This window comes from Anas platyrhynchos, chromosome 2, assembly GCF_047663525.1.
Source record: "Anas platyrhynchos isolate ZD024472 breed Pekin duck chromosome 2, IASCAAS_PekinDuck_T2T, whole genome shotgun sequence".
Taxonomy (NCBI): Eukaryota; Metazoa; Chordata; class Aves; order Anseriformes; family Anatidae; genus Anas; species Anas platyrhynchos.
The window spans coordinates 91,219,421-91,246,010 of record NC_092588.1 but is presented as its reverse complement, the minus strand read 5'-3'; the positions used below and the strand labels follow the sequence as shown (position 1 = coordinate 91,246,010).

General features: G+C 37.7%; 1 protein-coding gene across 3 annotated transcripts in view; it reads left to right on the top strand.

Annotated features, from left to right (window-relative positions):
* Nucleotides 1-26,590, top strand: part of LOC110352209 (uncharacterized) — a 218,199-nt gene that overhangs the window by 58,913 nt on the left and 132,696 nt on the right. For 2 of the 3 annotated variants that reach the window (XM_072033095.1, XM_072033096.1), the window contains exons 5-7: nucleotides 8,429-8,515; nucleotides 11,890-11,973; nucleotides 16,786-16,955. In XM_072033095.1, coding sequence (XP_071889196.1) covers nucleotides 8,429-8,515; nucleotides 11,890-11,973; nucleotides 16,786-16,955 — 341 coding nt within the window. Of the gene's footprint in view, nucleotides 1-8,428; nucleotides 8,516-10,220; nucleotides 10,298-11,889; nucleotides 11,974-16,785; nucleotides 16,956-26,590 lie in introns of those variants that run through there. The other variant, XM_072033097.1, reaches the window with a different exon arrangement.

Here is a 26,590-nt window from a genome sequence, read left to right as displayed (position 1 = left end):
AGGCTGGATTTTCAGGCTATGTACTTGGAGGCAGGGCATGAGATGGCATTGCCTTTCCATTGTATTCCCACCCATCACCTGTGTCCTCAAAGGCAGCAAATAATAGCTACAGGGCTTCAATCATTTCCTTCATCTTGTACGTGTTGTAGCCCATTCTTCTGCCAGCAATTGATGGAGGGAAGTGTTCTCTAGGAAAATGTCCACCTGCTTTTGAGTTGTCTTCTCACACACTTCCATGTTAAGGATACTGCAAGGAAGTGTTAATATTCAGCTCTGTGTTTGAGGCAGCCTGAAAACATGTTCCTGAAATTTGGCACAATGTGCAGAATACACAGACTTTTTAGGGATGAAACAGCCCATTATATTGCAGCTTGCTTGCATCTGGCCCCTAAACACCTTCATTCGCAGGTGTGTTGGAGCTATATTGACTTTTACATTTCCTTTCCCCAGATAACAGTAGATTATCTGAAAATGAAAGAGTTTGTGAACTGATTTTTGCCTTTGATAATTGTGAAAAAAAATACTGAAAAGATTTAATTAAAGGCTTTTTCAACTTTCATACTAGATTTGTGGGGACTGTTCTTGGGACTCAAAGTGCAAGTCTCCTGCTTGGTTTTCTTGTGGGGAAACTGAGGAAGAGCATGATGCAGTCACCCTGCAGGCCTGTGATAGAAATAGAAATGAAACCTCTGATCCTTCTTCCATCACTCCGTCATGCTGTTCTGTGCTTCACACAGTCATATTTTCTATGATGGGCCATATTACAAATTTTAACATCATCAGTAGACCATTATTCAGAAATAGGTTGTTGTGTAACATTCTGCTGCCTGCTTTCCATCCTTACTCTTATGTGATGAAGACCTGGTACTGCTGTTAAATATTATAGTGACCCAAGGGAGCTGGTTATTTACTGAGATTTATCTTGTGATTATCAGCCAGCTAATTGGTTACAGTGGGTTCTACCCTATTTTATCTTTATGATACACTGACATTTTTTGATCACTCCTAACCATCATTTTTGTTTCTTTCTCATGAAATTAAGGTTGCCTAGCAGGGGTCTTATCTTTGCCAAATTGTGCAATTTATTTATTTTTCCTGAAAATACTCAGTTTCATTGTGACTACATCCAACCATCTCTTCATTCTCCATTTCTCCCTTTATTCAACTCAGCAAGTATTGAATTTGCAAGAATTTTTCATATTGGCTATCCCAGTGGGAGGTCAAATAGGCAAATTTCCCTGTGAAAAAGGTTTGGGGTCAGGTCACCCAAATCTGGTGGTCACCCAAAACACATGAGCTCAGGCACCTGATATTAAGGTGAGCACCTATTGGCTTTTCTCTTATTTCCAGAAGGACTTAAGTCCATAACTCTTGGGACAGTTCACATATGTTCAGACTGGCTTGCTAAAGTCTCTGCCCAGCAAAGATCTTCTAGCTAACTGTTGTGCCAAACTTCCAGGAATGTGCTATGTTTGGCTGAAGGCAGAACATGAGGGCAGTTGCTCAACCTCAGCTGGATGATGTATGTCACAAGCAATCCCTTAACAAAGGGATATGTACTTAGCATTTTATCATAGGCTTGTAAAACAAATATAAATCTTTTTCAGCATTCAGATCCTTGGTAACTGTGATCAGATAATAGGTTAGTGGCTTATAGCAGTTTGTACTACTCAGTGTTTGTTACAGCCACAGAACAGGTCCAGCTAATCCTGACAAAAGTCCTATGGGATGGCACTGTTCACATTTCTACAAGATAAGTAAAATTTCCAGCCCTCGCATGGAGAGAGAATATATGTCACAACAAATTAGACTGTGTTCTTTCTGGGGTGCCAGTTACACATGCAAGCTGCAGCATCCAGACTTGGTGCTGTCCAAGCATCCTCCCATTGCATGATCTGCCTTGCATCTAGCCCCTTCAGAGTTGGTTGTACAGAGACCTTCAGATACCATGATACTCCATGGCTTTTGCATATGAGATGAAAGAAAAGCTAGTTGTCTTCTGTATCCTGCATACTCGTGCAAAGTCTAGAGGCAGTCTGACCATAAATGTTTATGATTCAAGTTGAATTGTCTCCAGATGACAAGTGTTCATTTTTTTCTATCACCCCCAATAAACAAATCTTTTTTCAAAACTTGCATATCTCCTAAAATCAAAAGTCCTAATTAATTCTACCATTTTATTTGCAACAGGCACTGTTAACATCTCATATCATTTGCCCACAGAGATTAACAGCATTTAAAAAGGCGGGGGGGGGGGGGAGTGGAGGGGAGGGGGAGGGAAGAAAGCTTGTTCAATTGAAAACTAAAAACAATTCTAATTAGCATAGGTACAGCATGGCATTAACATGGATATACTGTTTCTGGGAGCAAATTAGTTTTATATGCAGTGCTCTACTGCACCACCTCCTAGCTGTGGAGCTAGGCTGTATGTATCTAACACAGTGCTGCCTGCACTTTGTAGGGAACATCACACTGCAAAATAGAGCTGTTGTACTCCTTATCAAAAGCCAAAGTAGAGAAAAGCCTTTGCTTAGGGAAGAGTTACTGCTGAAGGTAGTTCAGCTGTGGCAGGGCAAAATAGGACCTTTCCTGCTCAAGCACGTAACTGGGTGAGAACCTCAATCTGGCAATATGCAGACAAAACAGACTTTGGGAAGGAGCCATGTAGGATATCAACTTCATAATAAAAATATCAGCAAGTGCATCAAAATTAGTCTGTTAAGAGAACTGGGAGCTGAGGCTTTTTGAACAGAATCTAACTGAATTCTGAAGAGATATTAGATGCCCACTGGAGAGACAGTAAGCACAGATGAAAAAACTCAACTGCTAGGAATTCATGTTTATTTGCATGTAAAGAAAATGGGAGCTTGTGACACTGGCATTTGCATTGGACAAAAATATTTTCATAACGGATGGAACCAGAAGTATGAATTAAAAATATACACTTTTTTTCTGAAGCAACAACAAAAAGTTGATATCTAATAATTCAAGTTGTGTGTATGTGGTTCCATGCTTTCTGATTTCAACAGGGACTTGAAATGGAAATGCCAAACCCAGTATGCAGGGCATGATGGATCACCATGTATGCATAGGAATAAAAAGAGTTGTCATTGGAAGTAATTTTGCGTTGAATTACCCAATGTGTAATCCCATTTAAATCAGCAGAACTGGTGTAATGTAGTGTGCAAAACGTGATCCATTGCATGCAATTTCAACAACAAGGATACTATACCACTCATCTAAGTTATGTGCTAAAATTAAATTTGTGAAAGGTATGGGGAGAAGAATTGTGTAGAATGGATGCATTTTATAATTGGGAAATACTCTTTTAGAAGGTGACTAAATATATATTTTAAAGCTAACAGATTGTACTTGGGAATTATTTGCTTTGTAGTAGGGCTGTAGGACCCTCAAACTTCTTACTGCTTTCTGCAGGTTCCCTTGCTGGAACCAGCTGAGCCTGCTTACCTGGTAGCACTCTGTATCCATTTTCTCAATTGACGTGTCACGTTAGCTAATATCATTCCTAATGAGCTCTATCATCATCCGTAAATCTTTATTCATGTCTTCAATCGGCAACATTTCCCCAGGTCTCACACTGGTGTTCCTTGGCACAGGACTCTCTGAAAAAAAAAAAAAAAAGAAAAAGAAAAAAAAAGCTAATTAATGCTGTATGTCTGCATAGAGATATATGTGGTAAGTCTTCCTGGAGCGGAGTCATGGAAAGAAAGATGAGTGAGATGACTATGGTGTTTTCCAAGTGCTGGGCATGCTGCTTAGGCTTGTGCGCAGACCCTTTGCCAGCATCCTGTCAAAACTGACAAGTGAGTTTATTCAAGACTTGCAATATAAACATCAGACACAGTTATGTGGTTTACTCATTACCTATGGTCTCTACTAAGGATAAGAAAAATTACATATGATACCTTTAAAACTTTTTAAAAATTGAAAAGTCAACTGTTGATGATAGTATCTTAACAAGCTGTGTTTTCAAGATATAATCTACAGTCCAGGCTCTTGCGTCATGGTCTTGAATTTGAGGAGGCCGTTAAAGCCCAATTTTTCATTGAATTCTTCCTAGTACTCATTAAAATGTGAAGTTCTGTGTAAAACTGTCCACCTTCTGATGTATTTGGTAATAATCCACAATGGAATCTTATTTTAGATCTGCATCTAGAATAATATAAATAATATCTATACCTACAGATGACTATTTTAGATATAAATCTGATACAGTAACTTATGTTATTCAAGCTGTCTGGCTTTTATACGTGACATAGATTGGCTTATATAAATTTCAGTAAAGGCATTTGTAATGGCCACAAGCTGAAGTGGAGGTAACTTCACAGAGAATTACTTTTGTTTTGTGGATTACATGTCAATCACTGTTATTCAAAATTATTATTATTTTTTTAAAAACTTCCTAACATTTAGATGTGAGTAAATATAACACAAAATTTTGGAATAATCCTCATAATGTTTTCTTATAAAAGTTTCAAACTTTCCTTAATTATTTTCCAGTTTTAAATCATTCAAGAGCTTTTAAATTCATTTTTTTTTTTTTCTTCACATCTTCACTTTTCAATTTTTAGAGGGGGCTTCTGTCTTATACTCTCTTATACTATACTTGATTTTGACTTATTCTTTAGACTTTTTTTTTCTAAAAATACAAATAAATGAAGTGAAACAAAGAGAAATGTGGGAGGTAGAACCTCACTTAGAGGTTCCACCTCCCACATTTCTCCCACAAAGAGAAATGTGGGAGGAGGCACCTCACTTAGAGGGTATTCAGGTTTGACCCCAGGACACTGCTTTGGTTCACACAGATGCATATTGTTCTTCTAAAGAAAACAGGATATATGCAAATACAGAATCTTATACTTGGTCTGCTTAAAGTGTATCTGCATAGCTTCATCATTGTGTTTCAAGTGCACTTTAGGTAAAATGGTTTCTCATACTGGAATTCATCTTTCTAAGATGCCCCCAACTTATTCAAAAGATCTTTAAGAGTTTCCTTATAAACAACCCCACTAATGTTTTGCCAAGTCATTGGTAGAGAGCTCTGTTGACCACACAGCTACCTGAAAAGGGAGAGCTGAAACTCATTAAGGCAAGTTGGCTGAGATCATAATCTGTGCACTGTTTTATAACAAAATTTGATCTATGCAGAAATTTTTGCTTTTGTCCCAAGCATCACTCTGAAAACAAGCATCTGAGAAAGCTTACTTAAGCTTTTATTAATCAGCCACTTGGTTATTAGTAATTTCTTTATTTTTACTTTGGTTAGGAGAAGTTCAACCACTCCAATGTAGTTTTGTTGTTAAACTTAAAACACAGATCAATAATACAATATGAGGGACAATGGAATAATTGTCCATCATTGAAATTTCTTTTTGTACACTTGATATGTTATCAGTATAGACTATCTGATTTCCTTGCAGGGTAGAAGACCTTGCAGAAATGTAACTTAGTCATGCCATTTCTGTGGTATTCTCAGGATGTAGACTGTATAATTGATTACAGACAGCTTAAAATCCGTCTTAGAGTTTCATACAGTCTTAGTAAAATGTATGTAGTCCCCTGGGCTGCATCTGAGGATTACGATAATTTTATTAGCAACTCCTCTTCCCGTAATTAAACTGTATAAATTCCCACCTGGTCACTGTTGTGCCAACACCTTTCTTTCCAGTTTTATTTGAATTTATAGATTATTCTCGTTTTGTTCTTCAGTTCTGATTTCCTGAATCATCCATTGTGTTTTCCACAAGGTAACATAATTTTGAGGGAGTGAATAGGGCTTCCAATTGAATTATTAGTTTGAGTGAACATCTGGTTCAAAGAAAAGACTCACATATCCAAAGTTGACTAGCTCTTCACAGGAGGAGATATTCAAAGTAACTTGCTGTCTGAAAGCACTAAGCTGTACATTGCTGTTCAAAATACCTGCAAGCAAGCTCTGTATTAACATTTGCTTTACTGTGTCTATACCGTGAAGTAGAGTAATGTGAATTCCTTAGTGGACTGTTAATTTACATGTTATACACTTTCAAATATTTCCAAAAGCAAACATGAAATGATTAGTAATCCATTCACATGCTCACAAAATGTTATTAGTAAAATGCTTTGGGCAGTATGTTATGTTGACTAAAATTGATAGTTTTGTATTTTAAATCTAAAGTTAACTCCCTCTACCCCTTCCATACCTGAAAATCAGCTGAGTCCAGAGCTGCATATCCTACCTGTAACTGTGTGGTTCAGTTCTCAGGGTATGTTGAGCTGGGAGGAAAAACAAAACAAAACAAAACAAAACAAAAAAAAACAACAGGACAAGAGCAGCGATCTAAGGTTTGCAGATATTACTTCTCTTCAGAAAGCCTCTCTGCAAGTCTTCTGTGGTGTTCTATATTTTAAAATGTCTTATTCTCTTTAAAATCATCATAAGGAGGTGATTCTGACATTTAGTATTCATTCTACCTATGTGAGTTTTAAATTAAAATAAATTAAAATTAAAAAATCAGTACATTGCTATGGAGAGATAAACCTGGTTGTTCTTTTTACTTCTGCACAATTTAGTATCTCCAGTTGTGTGTGGTTCTCACAGAGCTGTAGCCATGGATGAAGTGTTTTGTACTCACTTCTAAGAAGTGAGTTTTTTTTTTTTTTTTTTTTTTTTTTAAAGCGGACCAAAGAGCAATCTGTTTAATGTTTTTTGTCCATGTATCTCTTTTTAGAATAATGGTTTCCATGCCTTGTAGACTCAAATATAACATGACACTTCCTCCTAAATGCCAGTTATTCTGTCCAGAAGAGTTCTGCAAGTCTGTTCCTCAGAGTTTAATACTAAACCCAAGGGATAAAGAACACAGGGTATTAAAATTCAGTAATAGCTATTGTGGTACTAAGACCATACAGAAGCCCTATGTGCTAACTGCATATTGCTTATATGGTTGCAACGTATAACTATTTACATTTATAGCTATGAATTAACTGAACAGAGAGATGCATCATCATTTTCTTCTTTAGCACATGGGTGAATTATTTTACCAACATGTGAAAGGGTGTTCATATAACATCACGGTATTTTGTGCTAGAGAAAAACAATTACAGTGAATAAGGTAGAATGGCTCTGTTATTGCAGTACATAAGACTTTGATTACATACTGCCAAGATTCATACTAGCCTAGTAGTTGTTGACAGATAAAGTAACAAAAATGAAACTCATTTATTTTTTCTTTATTGAGACCTCAAGGTAAAGCAAATTTTCAGTTCTTGTACTTACTACATTGAAAGAACAGAGACTGACAGTCAAAATGTGCCAGTCCAGAAATATAAATTAAACCTAGTTTCATATCAAAGTTTCATTTAGTCTCTGAGAAGGAGCTGCTGTTCAGATTATTTTTGATCCTAAACCAAATATACTGTAGACTACTATAGTGTGTCTTGGATAAATTAACCCCCTCACACATTTAGTTCTTATGTACTTTCTAGGATATAGATTTGTGCCTGCTCAAGCAATTTTAAAATTTGTTATAGTCTTAACTATTTTATTTTTTCCTCTGTTTAATAATAATTTACTGTGTTCACAAACTCAATGAATATAAGAGTGGTTTTAATCGAGTAGCACTTTTCTGAAGGAAGGACATATTTTGAGAGAAAAAAAAATCTCCCCTATCCCCCTTGTGTAAAAAGATTTCTTTGGGCTGATGGTACTTGGAGTTCCTCCAGGCAACTAGATGCTGCATTATTCCTTGATAAGTCTAACAAAATACTTTTTTTGTGTGTGTGTGTGTGTGTGTGAACTTGATTAGTTTCTGACGAATGGATACAACTAGCTGTTGAAATAGAAAGTGCTAAAATGAGCGTTTTTATCCCATCAAAATCTTGGATTATCTACCTAGCCCAACTGAATATAATTGCTGTTCAGATTAATGAGGCAGTATTCTAGTATCTCCTCTGTAATTAAACACTTCTCTGGTTGAATACAGTATTAAAGATGCACCAGACGTTGAAACCTCAGTGGTGAAATTTAAAACTGATGAAATTGGAGGGGTCAGCTGTGAAACACAAATTTGTCTGCAGCATCGGTAATTCATTTATAAAATGTGTTTCAAGAATAATTTGGCTTATGTTGGGGATGTTGGATATTTATATTTTTTTCTTATCATTCAGTCATCTAAACTTGAGAATTTTTCTCATTAGTTCCCAAGTAAAAGTAACATAAAGTACACTTGTTTCCAGAACTACCTTTTCTGACCTTTCACAAGATGATAATTGCAGTACTAGTAGGCTTAGAAGACTTGTTAAAAAAAATTAAGCTTATAAAGTAGCAAAAAATGCCCCTGTGCTTGCTGGTGTCAATTTCAAAATTAACATTTTGGTTCATGTGCTTCTAATAATCACTGACCCTTACTTCATGTGCTTTCCACAGGAAATGAATACAGCAGAAATTACTTTGACCTGCTGATGGATGAGGAAATAAACCCAAGGCAGTGTGGGATGGAGGTCAGTGAAGAAGGTGAGGCAGAATTAAGTATGTAATTTTGGTGTCAGAATATTCTTTTCCATTTATGAAAATTAGGTGACAAAGATCACATATGCAGTTTCATTTAAATATTGAAGTTTACAATTTAAATTATAAGTCTTACCTGCTCTGGACATGATAGGCAGTATACATAGTCTTTGATCAAGGACAGTGAGCTGGTAAAACTGAGGCTGTGCTGTATTCACTCAGCTTATTATAGCAATAACAATGAAGCACACTCCAAGAAAACTGTCTACCCTGTGTTCTCTTTAATTAACCTAGTTAGTCCAGCTTTTTTGCATCCCAAAGTCCTTGTTTGAGAACAATTTTGTCATTAAGCTGAACGTCTGCTTGCCTAACAGAAGAGAAACCCCAGGGTCTGTAACAGTTCTCAGCATAACAGGAGGCCTCTTTTGGTTTTCTTTTCACCAGTTTAGCCAAGATATTCAGCTTTGTTGTCTGTAGGTACAAGGAGAAGGAGGGTGTGACTCTGTGGTATGGGGAGAACAGAAGTTATGCCTAAGTATGAGAGAGATTAACTAGGAAGTATTGTCTTTTGCTCTGAGCTGAGGAAATTCTCCTTTGCTTTTAAATAAAAAGGGTGGGAACGGGCCTGCCTGAATTTGCATGGACTTAAGTAAGAACATTATCATGGTAATGAAGTTCTTAGCTGTGCACAGAATGTTTTGGCCCAGCTCCTGTTAAACAACCTGATAGCACGCAAGACTGATTTCCACATTGTTACCTTCCCGGCCGTTCACTTTTTCAATCCTTGTAATTATTTCTACTGCAGAACCTCTCTAGAGACACAGTTGTAGTCAAATGTAGAAAAAAAAAAAGTGTAGGTGTGAAAATTTGTCTACTGCAATATCTCAAAATAGTTCACTTTGGAACTCATGACATTTTTTATTTTGAGTAGATATCAAGATTTAAATTTTGGAGGCAAAAACATGTAACTGAGAAAAAAAAAAAAAGCAGGCTCTAGTACACATCAGTAATTTGAATTTCTGTGTACCAGTGAAAAAAAGATGATGATTTTAGGTTTATCAAGGGCAAATCACATACAACTCTAATTTCCCCATTACTTGTGTAGGACAATGACATACCTTAGAAGTCAACTTCTGTCTCAGAGTTTTTAAGTGAAAGAATTTTTCTTGTCAATACTGCTTTGGTGCATCTTATGAATAGTCATCATGAGTCATGATTTGCTTCATATCCAGAGAATTAAGAGTTTTTTTTTTTTTTTTTAATAATTTGGAAAAAATGAAAGCTCTAAGTCCATCCAGTTGTGGGTGGTGGAGGAAGAGTTAAGTTTAGGCACTTGCATATCAGACCAGACTTGAGGTCTTTGCATGGCTGTCCTTTGGTGCTCTTCCTTTTTCTTCCTTGGCAAAACTCTCACTCAGAGGTTGGGGAAAGGCCTCTTTATTGCAAGCTTGTTAGGGATGGTGCTGGCCTCAGGTTGGCTGTGTTAAGATCTGCAGAACAGCTAGAGCAATTAAAATGTTATAGTGACTAACATCTCTGCCAAGGATAGTGGTAGGTTGCAGGTTGGATGGAAGCATTTCTCTGAGAGAAATAATGCATACCTGCATGTCACAAATGTGACATTCTATTACAGATTACCACCCCACCTTTCTCTTAATATTTGAAGCTGTAGTATGCTGTGGAGAATTCTGTTCTTTCTACTTATTTATATTTTCTTATCTTCTGTTAGTCATGTTTTGCCTAGAACCTTTTGGACTGCATGTTGAAGGCAAGACACTGCAGTTTCAGGTGAATTTTTCTTTGCATTCTCTTGTATAGTCCATTTTGGTATTGGGCAGAAAAACAGTATGGTTCTTCAGAAACAAAACAGAGCTTCACTAGAATTTATCTAAAGCCCTAAAATACCTAGCTATTTGGAGTATGTGTGCGTAATATCTTTTTTTTTTTTTTTTTTTCCCTGTAATAATGTCTTTTACAAAATGTAGAATTCTCCATGGTTTCCTCCTAAATTTTGTAGGATAACTAAATCAAAGTGGAGCCAGTGAAGTTAGGGTGGGGATGTCATAATGTCAGTTTCATAGTAATTCTCTGAATTTGTCCATCCCTTAATCTGATGCCAGACATCTCAACAACTCACTATCCCATATACTCACAAATGGTTCTATGCCCGGTTTCCATCTTTTCCTTGTAGAAGCGTCAAATAAGTGGAACTGCATTTGTATGTATTGGACACAGTTTAAAAAGGATAGTCAGAACTGTAATCTGGTCCTAGATGGTGATCGTCTGATTGGAGACCACATGCAATTGCCTTCTCTTTCCATCTAGCCATAAGTGGCCACTAACAAGAGACAGAAGCAGAACAAGATGAAGAATTCTGTGCACACTTTAAAGTTACATAGCTCTTATGACATAACCTAGTCAGAACCAAAGAGAATAGCCAGTAAAAAACAAATCTTCACAAATCTTGTACAATGTTAAGTACAATTTCAATGAGGTCATAGGGGGATTCTTTAATGGACTTTTCTGTCAAAATTGCGATATTAGCAATTATCTTTTCTATACTTGATAAATAAAACTTGTTCTGGAAATTTGAGTTGATAACGCCCTGAGAAGAAACAACCCCCCATTATAGGTTTGCCTTTCCTCCTCTACCCTCAAGTGAACATTTCATTTAAACAGAGTCACCCTATGTAATTTGTAGATAAAAAGTTCACCTACCTTAGGTACACTTTAGTCTTCTACCAGCCTACTTTCACTGATGACTTAGAAAGCCAGAGTCTGGGTGACATGAATAGTCTCAGCTGGTCATTTCTATCTTAAATATAGACATTTGAAGTGCTTTTAGGTCTCCTGGAAAAAGGTACATACGTGTGTGTGACCCTTGCTCTGTTTAAAAATCTGTAGATGTTATTGGGAATTTGAATGACAGACCTGCAACATATTGTAATACCACAGCATATTGTAAAGTCTTCTTACACTAGAAATGTTATCTTTATGGACAGCAAGGTAAAATTTTTAATAAATATCCAAAATCATATTAGAGAAGAAATGAGGTACTTTGATTTTTATTATGAATCAAATAGAATCCATCCATCAGAAAAACGGTTTCAGTACGGACCAAGATATAATATTGATCACCCTTGAAAAGTGTGCAATTAAATATTTTTTACTTTAAACTCTGTCATAATTCAGAAGAACATGACAGCTCTGCAATGAAGCTATCACTATAAAAACTAATCTTTGTGTTTCAAAGGGTTTCTTTTGTATTTGTATATGTTTATTTATAGTTCAAAATAATATGCCATGAAATACTACTGGAAGAAACAAAGAAACAATAGATATCTTGCTGATTTATTTATTTATTTATTTTCCCCCAAAAGATCCTGTGAAATTTGAGGAGCAAATCCGATATGGTAAACTGATGAATTTTCTAGAGGAAGAAAGCGAGATGGTGGACTCCCAAGGTAAATAACAAAACCATTTGCATAAAGGAAGACAAAACTCTCTTGTGTCTGGATGTGGGGAGGAGAGTGGGTAATCTTGAACTCAGAAGAAAAAAGGATATTGATTTTAATGTGAGCCTGTAAAACCTTTTCCCCCAAATGTTTTCATTTTGAGTTGCATTTATGTGGTTTTAAGTGTAACTTCAGTGGCATGCTTTCTTTAGACTGCTTCACTGTATGTTGAATTCCACCCAAACAAATGAAGATTGGAAAAGTCCTTGCTTACGTGTTTAATGCTAGAAATCTAAGTCTTTATTTAAGCATCCATAAATGGGTGGTCTATTTGTCAGATGTACTGGTCACGTCATACAGTATTTGAGGTTATCTTCACAAGAATTTACACTAACAGACAAGTTAGAAAATGTCTTTTGTGGCTTTGTGAGGAATACCAAATGGATGTTTCGTCTACAGTAGAAACAACAAAGAGTAAGAGAAAATATTTTTTTACCTCCAGACAACATTTTTACTTTGGCTGTACTTATTTTTGCAGCCATTTTTAACATCCACTTGATTCATGAAAGTGCTACCACCACAGCCTTTACAGAAGGTCCATACCTGCTGTTCTCCTAGGCTTCATCCTAGAATAAGAGATGTGTAAACAAGCCTCAGCTCATGGCTACCCTCGTGTTTTTGGGTATTCCACTCAATGTGTCTTCTCCCCACCCACCCCAACCACCTTTCCAGTCTTTTGTGCAAAATTATTTTCTGTTCTTTGTACTGTATGTGGCTTCTAGTCATATTTTATTTTCTCAGCACCTACTCTGTCAGAGGGACAGAACAAGCTGTTGGCTACAGCACTGGAGCTCCAGGAGTTGCAACATATTTCCTGACAATTGAGCTTGTAAGCAACTTTGTTCTAGAAGAGCTAAAGGATTTCATTGACCTGGGGTTGCAAAATCCCTTGAGCTTGGACTAGTCATATCAGTTACATCTTTGAAACCTATTTTGTCTTACTTTAAATGCAAGGAAAAGAAAGTACAAGCATAGCTAATTCATGCAGATAGTTTAAGCAAAAACCTTTAACAAATTATTAGCAAGTCCCACATTGGTGCATGTTGATATGGAGCTCCTCGTTGCTGAGAAAGCTTACAGAAATGCTGCAGGTTGATTGCTGCTTCATATAACAACATAGATTAAGTAAACAAACAAACAAACAAACAAGAAAACTTGTTGCTTGGCTGTGGTGAAGTCAATGTTGATTCTATAGGAAAGATGGTCATGGGGTCTCTACCTGTAGTACTTAAGTTGTCCCCCTCTACCAACATTTATGGTATTTCATGGTCTTCAATAGCTTTAATCTGTTTGTTTAAAATATCCCTGTGAGGTTAAGGAAAATGTCCTAATGTAATTTATAGGCTGCCCTCAGGTAGGGTCCAGTATTCTTTCCATTAGTGTTTTGACAGTTAGCTGCAGGGGGTGGGGCTCCCCCTGAAGCCATGGGAAGGGAGGAGAGAAGGTCTTTCAGACAGTGGCTCAGCCCACCTCACACACGCACCTCTTAATTAAACAGACTAATTACACTCTAGAAGCAGTTCCTCCCTTTTTCATTGGTCTTTAGAAGGGTCTTGGACAACTGACTTAGACTTGACCAAAACCATTTGAATGCATGTGGTGTACTTTGATGATGGTGATCTCACTTTGAGCCTGCTGAGCGGGTGGGCATCATGCACAGACTAGTCCTTGGAGCCCTGACCTTGCTGACAGCTCAATGATTTAATTCAAAGGCAAGCAAAGCTACTGAGAGGTGTGTCTTGCACTCCACAAGCACATCAGAGCCTTTGTGAATACTATGAATGTGGGAACTAAAGCAGTCTGCTGCTGTCTTCTCTCTTAGCACTTTTATTTCTAAAAGAACCATAATGGATATCAGAGGTAGTGCTATGGATGATGGAATGCTCCATCGAATCCTGGCAGAATTTTTGGCTTTGGTGAATAAAACCCTGAAAAGAGCAGGACTTTCATGAGGAAACAAGGATTGTGCAGTCTCCACCTCTGTGTGCATGTATGGGCTATATTATTCCTGCTTGTCTGTGGTTCTTCCTACAGATTTTTGAATCTGTTTTCCTCCTCGCCCCCCCTCAGCTTTTTTTTTCTTTTTTTTTTCTTCTCCCCCCCCCCCCCCAGAGAACAATTCTCTCAGGTCTGACTTCCCTACCAGTTTTTATGGAAGTGGGCAGCTGAGCAGAGCAGACAAGTGTTATTAATGTCTCCACCGAGGGAAAAACTAATATGGGAGCTTGACCCTTATTAGACATCAGAAAATCCATAGAAAACTAGGATTCATTTGGTTCCACTCTTACAGAATGTTTTCCTTTTTTTTTTTTTTTTTTTTTTTAAATTTGACCACTGAACTGAAAAATCACAGTCATACAGTCCTAATTAATAGATGATCTCCAAAGGAAAAGAAAGAATGTATCTCTCAGAACTTATATCATTGCATACTTAAAACATTTTCCACTGGGTAACATGTTGGTCACTCTTATGGTACGTATTAAATCATATTATAAATAATCTAAAAGACAATATTGGTTGTCTGTTTTTTTTTGTAAGATTGTGGTCCATGTACATTTAAAATGATGCCAGGTGCCATATCATAGAAAACAATTTTTATTATATTATGCTTTGGCAGCAAGAGAAAAAATAAAGTAAAATGTTTTGCAGGATTACAGTTGTTTGATGGCCTTTGGTGATGTTCTCTTTTAGCTACAGTTTATACAGTCTTCTAGAACCAAGTAGCCAAAATGCATTTTCCTTATGGATTTTATAAGTACTTTATACCTTCAAACCTGTGTTTAGGTATAATATGCTGTTGAACCTGTCCTTTAAATTTTCATCTCAGTATTCAAACCACTGCTACCTGATGGACAAGTGCAGGTGTAAATGAAGTTACAAGCAGCCAAGCTAATACTGTATACATTATTTTAATTTTTATTTTTTTATCTGTGCTTAAATGACTGTATGTATATTTTCACCAAATACTTTTCAAAACTAAACCATAATTTATGTTTGCATTTTTAGCAGTTACTTCCCTTGAAAAGGCTTTAGAAAATGTTATCTCTCTTCTTTTCTTCTTTTTCCACAAAACTCTTGTTAATGAGCCTGGTGTCTTCCAACCAAATTGAATTCACTGGATAGAATTCCTCAATATAACAAACACCAAAAGTATATAGTCAGTAATAGTCAGTTCTACCAAATCACTGTATTGTTGCCTTTGCAGACTGAATGTTTTTATTCTTTTTGTATATATAGCCAATCTATGCTCAGAGGATCTGAAATAGGAATGTACTGTCCCTTCCATGATGTAAGCTTGCAGTGCTCCTGTGAAAGCAGTAAGTCAGATGATTTACACCAGCTGAGCATATGTCCCATTGTGTCAACACAGTATGGAAGGGAACAGGCAATGCTGCATCCTCTGCTGTTGGCAACGTTTTCTTTTCCAGCACTTCCTGGATTTTTTCTGTGCTAGCCAAACCCTTAAAGTTACAGCAAATTTAAATGTAAATATCTTTTTCTTCTTCTTCTTTTTTTTTTTTCCTGTTAATAGTTGTAGGTCAAATCACTTTTCATTACGTTTGTAAGATGCTACGCAAAGAGATTCCGTGTACCCTAAGGTAATGGTTTTGGTTGTTTATATCTACTGTACGCTTCCCCTAACATGATTTTGAATTTGTATCCTGTTGTAATTAAATAAAAAACTACTTCCTGTGTGTTGGTGGCACTGAGGTGATTTAAGTACTCAGGAGGCTCAACAATTAAAGTCATTGCACAATGAGTAGTGAGCAAAACTGAAAATTTTAATAGCCTTAGTTTTATCTTTCCTTTTCTGGTCTTCATTAGAGAACGAGAGACTTCAAAGGGGCAGGATAAAAAAATCTTCTAACTGTTTTCATGTCTTAGGATGGACAAAGAGGAAGGCAAATAACTAGATATGCCATTTTTTTTGCAGGGAAAGTCAGAGATAACTATTAAAACATGCACTTACACACAGAAATATGAAGTCAGATGTGGACAGCGTGATATATGTCATATCTCAGTGATCTTAATATAGAGGAACGAGCAAAAATAATTGTCTTTAATATGTGTACTGTAGCAGATATCAATGAGAAGATATGTTTTTAAGTAGCATATTGAATTGGAGTAAAGAAAGGAAACAGTTTGTCTGTGAGGTTAGCTTTATGAATGGGATTTATTTTTATGTATATACAGCACATACCTTTTGGTTCTACATACATCATGGCAGTGAAATCAATGGAATGATGTGGGTGAGAGCAAAACCGGACCCAATTAATTAGGCGGGAGTTGCACACACACACCTTGGGAAGGAATCTGATTCTCTCGGGTGAGTGGGAGGAAGATGAAATGCTCGGTATGGCTCCCTTAGGGAGGAACCAAAGCCTCCCTTACAACTGAAGTTATTCCTAATCTTCCCAAGGAGTGAAAGCCAAAGTCATTCCAAACCAAAATTCCTTTAAAATTTACTGGGAAGTGAAGTGACCGTAGACATGCATTGCACCCCTTTTTTAACCTCTTACAGAAAAAGCTGCACATGCTACATTTGTTCCTGATGTTGCTTTTGAGGATAGTATTCCATATTCTTGGTAATGGTACTTGGAATCTGCCAGTGTTTTCATGGTTATTCATTTCTAGTAATTTTACAGCATATGCGTCATTGTTTTTAAGTTTTGGTGGGCCAAACATCACAAATGAGGAGTACAAATCAATGAATGAAATCTCATTTGCTAAGTGAGAATCTGCCTCTTTTGTTTCAAGCAGCCCGTGTCACCAGTGAAGATTTTCCAGATTCCGTGATGCCTGTCAGCTTCAGTAAGACATGTGACCTTCACAGGGAACTTGAAGATGAAGTGATTCCTTCATATATCAAACAGTTTGAGAGAGATGTTCAGGATGACATAATTCTGCTTGGCAGCTTTTCACTGGAACAGGTCAGAGTTAAGAACTATAAGACAATTTTATCACTGGCTTCATAACATGATGCTAGCTTGTTAACCTTGTACACCCCCATTCTATTTGACTGCCTAGTGATACATATGCTGTGAAGGAAAAAGGTAACCAATTTCATTGGCCAGCTTTATGTCTCTGGAACTTTGCTAAGCTAGCAGCAGAGCCTTTGTCTCCATTTCATTATGATTAAAAATAGATTGCCTTCACTGCTCCTTTCCTAAACAGTGGGGTGTCTCTGACTGCTCCACAGTAAATATTGCAATTGAGTTTCAATCAAGAGTCTAAGCTTAGGATATCTCTCTCTGAAAAATTTAACAGAGGCTTATTCATCTATCAACAAGGAAGTTCAGATTGGAACCCAGGAAGGATTTATGTAACAATATTTATTGTAGAGAAGCTAAAATTATTCTCAATTTATAAATCGTTGTGTAAGATTATGGTTTTCCTATGGTTTTCTTTCTGTCATTTCACAGTCTGAAGAGACAAGGTCAGGTTTATGTTGACAAAGGTACAAATTTTCAGGGTTGAAATGATTCTTTGGGCACCTAACTACCATTTGTCCCTTTGAAAAATCTCATACCGAGACAAGGGGACAGGAAAAGAGATTAATTGATGAATCTATCATTTTTAATTAGCAACATGAGAACAGTGCACTGGCTCTGATGGGCTTAAAATAGGCTATTCAGTGACTGATGGTGATCAAAGCTTTCTTTTATTTTCAGAAGATTTTTTTTTTTTTTTAATTTTCATTGTAGGACTAAACCTCATCATTGCCTAGCTCATGTTGGTGGGGGACACAATTTCTTTCTTTGGTGCTTCTGTCTTAACCCTGGTGTGGCTGTATTTCCTTCCAGCTGACTTTTTCATTGCTGTATGCATCATGGGTAGGAGGTGGTTTAGGGAATATTGTTCTGAGAACACAAAATGGGAGGAAAAAAAAGGGAAAAAGGCTCAGTATCAAGAAAATCACCTGCTTCTTGGCACTGATGGAGAAGGAATCTGGGAATAGATGAACTCGGGATACTGCACCTTTCCAGAAGAGGTTATAGTCTGTTGAGAGTCTGTACTTCAACTAAGTTTGGGTTATTTGGTTGTCTGAAGAGACTCAGAAGTCTCTGTGACGCATGAAGAAACACAACAGATTTGTCAGTTCTGTGGTTACATTCCTTCTGAACAGAGTCATTAGGAAGCTGATGGGCTCACTTAGACCTACTTATTGCATTTCTATTTTATTTTCTTCCAAAGGAAAGTAAGTCTTTATTTAACATGATTGAGCTGGTATATCATCAGCTTGCAGATAGGGACTCAGTGCTTTATACTGCACAGAAAAAGTCTTGAATGCCTGTGTTTCCTGTCCCTTCCTGCCATGCATCTCTGACTTTAGCTGTCCAAGTCCTATTCAGGAATTCCATCATACTGATGTGGTATCAGGTGCTACATCCACATCATGCAATGCTGAGTGTAACAGGAGGATCACTATAAAATCTATACCAGTTTCTAAATTAGTGTTGTATACATCCATCCTTACCTTGGAAGCACATAGAAATGGGTCTTTCAGCCTCTATCAACAGAAAGCAGATGACACTGGAAACTGGGGTTGCAAACTGTGTTGGGTCTGTCTGGGATGGAGTCACCTTTCCCTGCATCAGCCCACACAGTGCTGTGTTCTGCACTTGTAGCTGGAACAGCACTGATACCACTCCAGTGTTGTGTCTATTGCTGCATAGTGCTGGCACAACATCAGGACTCCCTCCAAGCCCCCAAGAGTCAGCAAGCTGAGTGAGGGTAGGCAAGTGATGGGGAGGGGACATCTCCAGGGCAGCTGACCTAAACCAACCAAAGGGATATTCCATAACATCTGATGTCACACTCAGCAATAAAAAGGAGGGCTCTCGTGGGGGAGGGGGCTGTCCTCCTGAACAACCACTACGCGTTTTGAGGCCCTGCTTCCTAGGATGTGGCCGAACATCGCTTGTTGATGGGAAGTATATATTTTTTTCCTTTCTCTCTGTGCTTCTGTGCGGCCTTATTGTTTCTTTTGTTTCTTTTTTTCTCCCCATTCCCTTTCCCTTTAATTTAACCATTCTCATCTCAAACCTCGAGCTCTTTGTGTTGTATTTTCTCCCCCTTTCTCTTTGAGAAGAAGGGGAGTGAGAGAGCAGTTGTGGTGGAGCTCGGCTGCCCACCTGAGCAAAACCACCACACAAACATTCACCCTTTATGTCCTCCTAGTATTCCAATACATCTAACAAAAATGCGAGCACACTCTGTTCTTCTTTAATAGACGTTCTGTCTGTTTGCTTTAATCTGTGGATATACACCTGTAGCACTGCAGTACTGACGCATTTCTGCAGCAGTTGTGCATTCAGAATGCTGTCCTATTCTTCAGAATCTGCCACTGCCATCTTGGGGATGCTGCCAATTTTTGTTGCTTGAATGCATGTTTAGTGATTTGAAAAATCTTTAATTTACTGCATAGTATTTACTTTGTATTGAGAAAAGATCCTCCTCTTCCTTCTGCAGGGTTAGTGAGTAACAGGTGTACTTTAGCCAGCATAATTTATGATTAGTTAATTTAATCTGCCATAAAGACATAAAGTGAGCCTGAAACAATCTTCTATCAATTTTGCCGTTAGAGGTAACATAATATTTTCAAATGTCTACCAAACTGAGTAATTAACCCTCAGGCTGAGTGGAGGAGTCTAATAGACATCTCTCTCACATTCCTTTGCTTTGACAAAATGAAAACAAAACGTGGGAGCCCAGGGGTTAAAAATAGCAAGCGAGAGTTTACAGTGCATGTGAACAGTTTTATAACTGAGGTTCAGAAACATACTTGAGCTGTTGCTGCTTCATTTTAGGCTGCCAAAAATTTCCTCCAGTGAAGCGTCTGATTTGCAATAGGGCTTTGCTGGCAGTGTTGGCACAGAGGACATCCATGTATTAACTTTCTATCCCATAGTTCATTGCTTTTCTTCTCTGCTTTGTAGCTTCATGGTAAATGGGTGGCTTTTGTTTAAACAACAACTCAGTGTGTGACATCGCCATGATTAAAAGTTTTTGAAACAGCTGATGCATTTTCAATAGTTAAAAAAAAAAAATAAAAAAAAATCTGGAACTTTAAGCTACAGCTTTGTTTCATGTTCTGTTTTGTAATTGCAAAAGCTGATAGTTGAGGTTGGCAAGAAAAAGCATAAGAGGAGATCTGATAGGTTGTTGTAAAGAAAATATTAAGCAGATATCAACATTCTGTTAACCAGCACATTGAAGAATATTAAATTCTGAATACAGTACTGTTTCCTGTGGCCTGCCATGTAGCCTTACAGATTTCAGAAGCCCCAATGACATTTGCTTTTAATAAAGAAAAATAAACTGTATTGAAATAAAATCATAAATTTGGCCCTGTGTTACAGTAAAAACTGTGCAGGTAAAACCAAAGGAGGCTATGCAGAATTCCACTGAAAACATTTTGTAATGAGATAATCCAGGGATGCATGCTTATGGAAAGGACTTGATTTTACAGCGAAAAGAAATGTGCAGAGGAGAGGCCTGATATAATCCTGGCTTAACGTGTTTGATTAAAGGCAAGATGCTTTCAAAATATGAGAGACTGCTGAGGATGAAGCAAACACTGGTGACTGGGGTGAGTTTGTACTTGACAGGCTTTTAGCAACACAGTCTTTCCAATCCTTGATTCAAATGACATGGAAAAGTGCCAGATCTAAGATTTTCAGCTGTTTCTGAACTGAGACAATAAAAGCAACTACTCAAGCTTATGAGTGTTCTCAGAGGAAGTTAAGAGTGAGGCAATGATAAGGATCAATACTGCCCCAGAAGTCAATAATATCTTTCTTGCTTGACCATCTACTTCCTGTGGCTTGGCCAGTGTTCTTGACTACATATAACTTGTTATCAACTTCTATCTTTCTCTAAAGGACTCAGCAGCTGCTTTTAGCCCCCTGTGCAGGGCATAACACCTTGCAGGACTTGGTCGTTATGACCATATAGTCAGTTTTGATATAAGACCTCAATGTAAATTAATCAAGAACCTCTGAAAGTAAAGTGCAAGTTTTGCTCTTAAGTACTAGCAATTGAATTTATAGTAGTAAGAAATGAGTTATTTGTTGCAGGAGGGTAGTAATAAAATGTTGTCTTTTTCATGTGTTTTACGTTTTGGTTAAACAAAGGTTAATGCCTCTGTATTAGACCTAATATTCTTACAGGATCAATATAATTGTTCCTCTGATTCCTTGCCATGTCATAGAGAGATCAATTTGTATGTTGGTAAAGTAATCAGTTTTCCTTTGGTTAACGGTGGATAACATGGGTAAAATTTGGTACTATGTAAGGCAATAATGAATTTTCTCTCTAACCAGGATATAATCAGTGGGATCAGGCCTCAGTTATATAAAATACAAATGTACATTTGCTTGCATGTTCTACCCTATTGGATAACACTGTTATTTACATATAGATGGTACCTGAAGACCTCCTTTCAACAAAGCTGTAACTTACTAAGCATTGTGCCATCCTGTGTGATCATTCCATATGAATATGATAATTGCATGAATAAGTACAATACAGAATAGGAACGTAACTTTTGCTCAGATGAAACCTGGCTACTCCTGTTTGACATTTGCCAAGATTTTATGTCTGTGGTGTTCAAATGAGTAATTTCTGTTTTGTTTTGTTTTACTGAGAATTGCAGGTCAAGAATACAAAAGCTGACAGTTTCTCTTACACCCCACCTTAAAGGTGGGTTACTTTGTTTTCATAAAGCTATCTATACACTACCCCCATTATTTGAGTGTCAAAGCATCTCCATGGTGTGTTAAAATAATGATTTCTATTCCATTTATGTGAAATAGTAGGAATTTATGGATATCTCCATTTTACTGAGGAAGAACAAGGGTACAGATGGACTAAAATCTACGCCCATTAGAAGTGCTTAGCACCTTATTCTGGAATATGTCATTAGGACAAGCTCATCAAATTCATCATAGTCCTCCTAAATAGACTACTCGAGAACTACAGAAAAAACACTTCACTGAAATCTAAGCTCGAAGGGAAAAACACAAGGCAAATTTCTCAAAGCCTGGGACATTGGGCTTCTGGCCTTTGGACTTCTGATGTCATAGAATCATAGAATATCCAAGATGGAAGGCACCACTGGAAGGCACCACTGAATCCAACTCCTGGGCCTCCAAAGGACACCTCCCCTCCCCCTGACCCCCCCCCACAAAAAAAAAAAAAGAAAAAGAAAAAATCAGATCATGTGTCTGAGAGCATTGTCCAAATGCTTCTTGAAGTCTGGCAGGCTCAGTGCCATGACCACTTCCCTGCAGTCCTGCTTTGTCATAGTCCATGCCTCTCAGCTGTTGGTCGGCACGCATCAGGCAGACTCAAAACCAGACCAGTATGTGTAGCTATGGGGCTTCTCCACTCTGGCAACATGACATTTCCAAATATCTTTATTCTATCAGGCTTGCTCCTGATTCCTCAGCAGGAAGCTTGGGAACCCTCCAGACTTTTAAGGCTCCTTTCCATTGTTTCTGGACTCTCAGATTTACAGGCTTTTGGAGGCAGAGGAGATGGAAAGGGAAGCAAGGAAGCAATGTCAACATAAGAACTCTGGAAAAGATGTTTTACGTATTTGTAAAGAATCTGTCACTGTGCTGTCAGGAAACCCATAACATTGATAGGGCTGCTCTTTTTAATTGCAGTTCTCTTTTGATTGCTTTGTTCAGGAGGTATGTGGATTTTAAGTCAAGTAAATATTTAGATGGCAGTAATGAAAATCATGTGAAAAATTTTCTTTTATTTTTCACTGAAAAGGAGCTCACTTATGTTTTACTGTGTTCTTTCATTCTTTAAGATCAGAAGGGCAATCAAACAACTAAAACAATTCTTGATATTCTATTGAGCTGGAACAATGAATTGTACAGCTACTGTAAATGATGATACTGCATTTGCTGCTGCTTAAGATAATCTGACTGGTCAGCTCTCTGGCTCATTATCCTAATACAAACTCAAGTAAGGAAGTCTATTTCTATGGTTCAATAAACAGAGGCAATTGGAAAGATTCTTCAAAGAGAATCAGTGATTGCCAAGTCTTGTTGAAGTTTAAGTGCCTTCATCAAATACTGACCACCTGTTAAAAGAAGCAGATCTCATATGAACATTGTAAAGGAAAGAAAGAGCACTACTGACACGTAGAGGCATGAACCTACAAACATAAATACAGTGAAAACAAATTTTTGGTTGCTTATATATTCTCCATTTTTTTTTCCAGTGAGGCTTTATTTGTATTTTTAATACATGTGGAGAAAAATGTAGCCCCACTTGTAGCTAAGTATACTGTTGACTAGTTTTTATGACAGTAGACTCTTTAGGGGGGTTAATAGACTACACAGGTTTTACTGAGTTACAAATAAATTAATGTCTCTAAATGTTGTACCTTTTTTCTTCTGTCATCTTACAGTAGAACTGACTTCATTGAGAGGAATCTGTGCTGGATGGTACTTTTGAGCTTTGTTTCATGGAATAGAATAATTCAGGTGTAAAAAGACCTCTGGAGGCTTTCTAGACCAACCTCCTGCACATAGCAGGGCTCACATTGAGCTTTGTCAGGCTTTCCATGTATAATCTGAGTTTAAGGGTTTTGGAGTTGTTCAAATCAGTTTCTTAATGTGAAACATAACCAGATCATCTGTAAGTTGAGGGGCATAGGAATATTGGGAAAGACAATTTAGTTGCATTACATGCATACTAATTTGCTTCCCTGTACAAAGGTGGGAAATCATCACTGTTGCTTAACCTGCTGGCAATCTGTTAACATAGTTGGTTTCTCTCACTACTGTAGTAGACCCCTGGACAAGACACAGGTTTCAAGACGAGGTAGTTACATTGATAACATATACCAAAATGTATACATTCAATGATGTCTCATCATAGCATGATGCTATGATATCATTGCTCACGTCAGCATTTGGAGAACAAATCAGACAAGAAGAGCTACATTTCAGCTGAAAATGTGAACCAATTGTGCATTTCAGTTAAGGTTGAAGAGAGATGGAGCAGGATGGGGAATTCCAGGAGACCATCTGTCCTTTATAGAGAAAAAAATTTAGATGTGGCAACTTGTCATTTTCACTCTTATATCTAAGTCACTTACATATAGTGAACTGTACCTAAAGCATTGTATCCCTCACAGTAATTTTCAAATACTAATGATAAACCAGTGAATTTCTATTAATTACAAATGGTTCAAGTGTGTCTGCACACTTGAAATAGACAATGATGTGAGATCAAATACAAATGGAAGTTACTGAGTAAAGCTAAAGCCAATGCTTTTAGATTACAATTAAGTAGGCAAATTTTCAATTGTGATGTCAGTTGAAAAAAGGAATGGGGACTGAGAAAGATGTGGACTGTAACCTCAGACCTAAACATCGGTTTTTATGGGTCTGTAACAAGCAAATTATTTACTATGACTCAGTTTTTACTATCTGCAAAACATACCTAAAGATAGATAACCTGCATTAGGGAAGAATAAAAGAATTAAAGGAGTAAAGTTGCATGAGAGACTTTGAAAAGTTTATAGAAACAATAAAAATATTCTGTGCTGAAATTAACAAACAGGTTTAAATTAAGGAAGAGTGGGGGAAAAATACCCCCACAAAAAAAGACTCAGTATTTCTGATTAGTATTTCCTTTCAGTTTCTCTTCAGTTGTCCATGTCATGGTTTGCTGTCAGCATCCAGAAAGTAGAAAAGACTGTAGAATCCTGATTTTCTACATAGCTTATAAATATATATATGTATATTTAGATGTTTAATATAAACTATTTATTTTAGATACATGGATTGACATATTTCACTTGATTTCTACTGGCAATGATTGTACTATACAAGCTTATACTGAATAGAATATGTTCCCTAATAAGCTGTAGTCGACATCTTCCATCATGTCTTCGTGTTTAGGCTAAGCTTACCTGGATCTTGGTAGCAGATGATTTCTAGGCTCATCTGAAGAGATCTGAACTTACAGAGTTTTGACAGGCTGGCACATTTATGCTTAAAGTCTCTTCATCAATGGAAACACCATTGCAGCATTGTATATTTTCAGTGCTCTGCTATGGTTGTCAGACACTCTGATAAATGGCCTTGCATACACTTACAACACGCTGTAGATCTTGATGAGGACATCAAAGCTTTATGACCTTGATGCTGCATCTGCTCAACTGTGAAATGAGAAGCATTTGAAGTAGTACCTAGTGGTCCTGAAGAAACTACAGGTGGCCTCTCTGCATATGGCATGTTAGAAATGAGAAGGGCAAGTCTTCTGTTGTGTGTCTGAAGAGGCAAAATCTTTATTTTGCATGAGCTAGGTAGCTCAGCGGCAGAGATCACTTCTGAATTTTCTTGGTGCCTCTTAAAATAAGTGACTTAAGTTCTTTAAATTGTTTGAATTGTCCTCTTTGATCAACTCCCTGCATGAAAATATCTGAGTTTTGGGGAAATGCAGGTCTTTGTTTAGCACGTTTACTTTACAGCTATGGTTTAAGTTTCTGTAGCTGTTCAAGATTAGTGTCTTGAATTGAATATATATGTTTTATAAAACTGTACACATCTCCAGCAAGATACTGCTTTCCAGTGTTAATGGGTAGCTCAGTCTTCAACACAGAAAAGTTGTTAGAAGTAAAGTAATACTTTGCAAATTTATCAAAATTATCAGCTTATAATGTTGTCACTAAATGTATCTGTATTACTCTGTGTAATAAGGGCATAGCATGACTAAAATAAATCTCACTTTTTGTTCTGCAGTATCATTTTTTGAAAGAGCATGAGTTCTTCTATTTCTAGCCATTACAAATGGCTCAGTTGTTTGTTTTTAACTTTATGATCACAGAATCACATAATCACAGAATTTCTAGGTTGGAAGAGACCTCAAGATCATCGAGTCCAACCTCTGACCTAACGCTAACAGTCCCCACTAAACCATATCCCTAAGCTCTTCATCTAAACGTCTTTTAAAGACTTCCAGGGATGGTGACTCCACCACTTCCCTGGGCAGCCTGTTCCAGTGCCTAACAACCCTTTCAGTAAATAAGTTCTTCCTAACATCTAACCTAAAACTCCCCTGGCGCAACTTAAGCCCATTCCCCCTCGTCCTGTCACCAGGCACGTGGGAGAACAGGCCAACCCCCACCTCACTACAGCCTCCTTTAAGGTACCTGTAGAGAGCAATAAGGTTGCCCCTGAGCCTCCTCTTCTCCAGGCTGAACAAGCCCAGCTCCTTCAGCCGCTCCTCGTAGGACTTGTTCTCCAGGCCCCTCACCAGCTTCGTCGCCCTTCTCTGGACCCGCTCAAGCACCTCGATGTCCTTCTTGTAGCGAGGGGCCCAAAACTGAACACAGTACTCGAGGTGCGGCCTCACCAGAGCCGAGTACAGGGGGACGATCACCTCCCTAGCCCTGCTGGTCACACTGGTTGTGATACAAGCCAGGATGCCGTTGGCCTTCTTGGCCACCTGACCACACTGCTGGCTCATATTCAGCTGACTGTCCACCATCACTCCCAGGTCCTTCTCTGCCTGGCAGCTCTCCAACCACTCA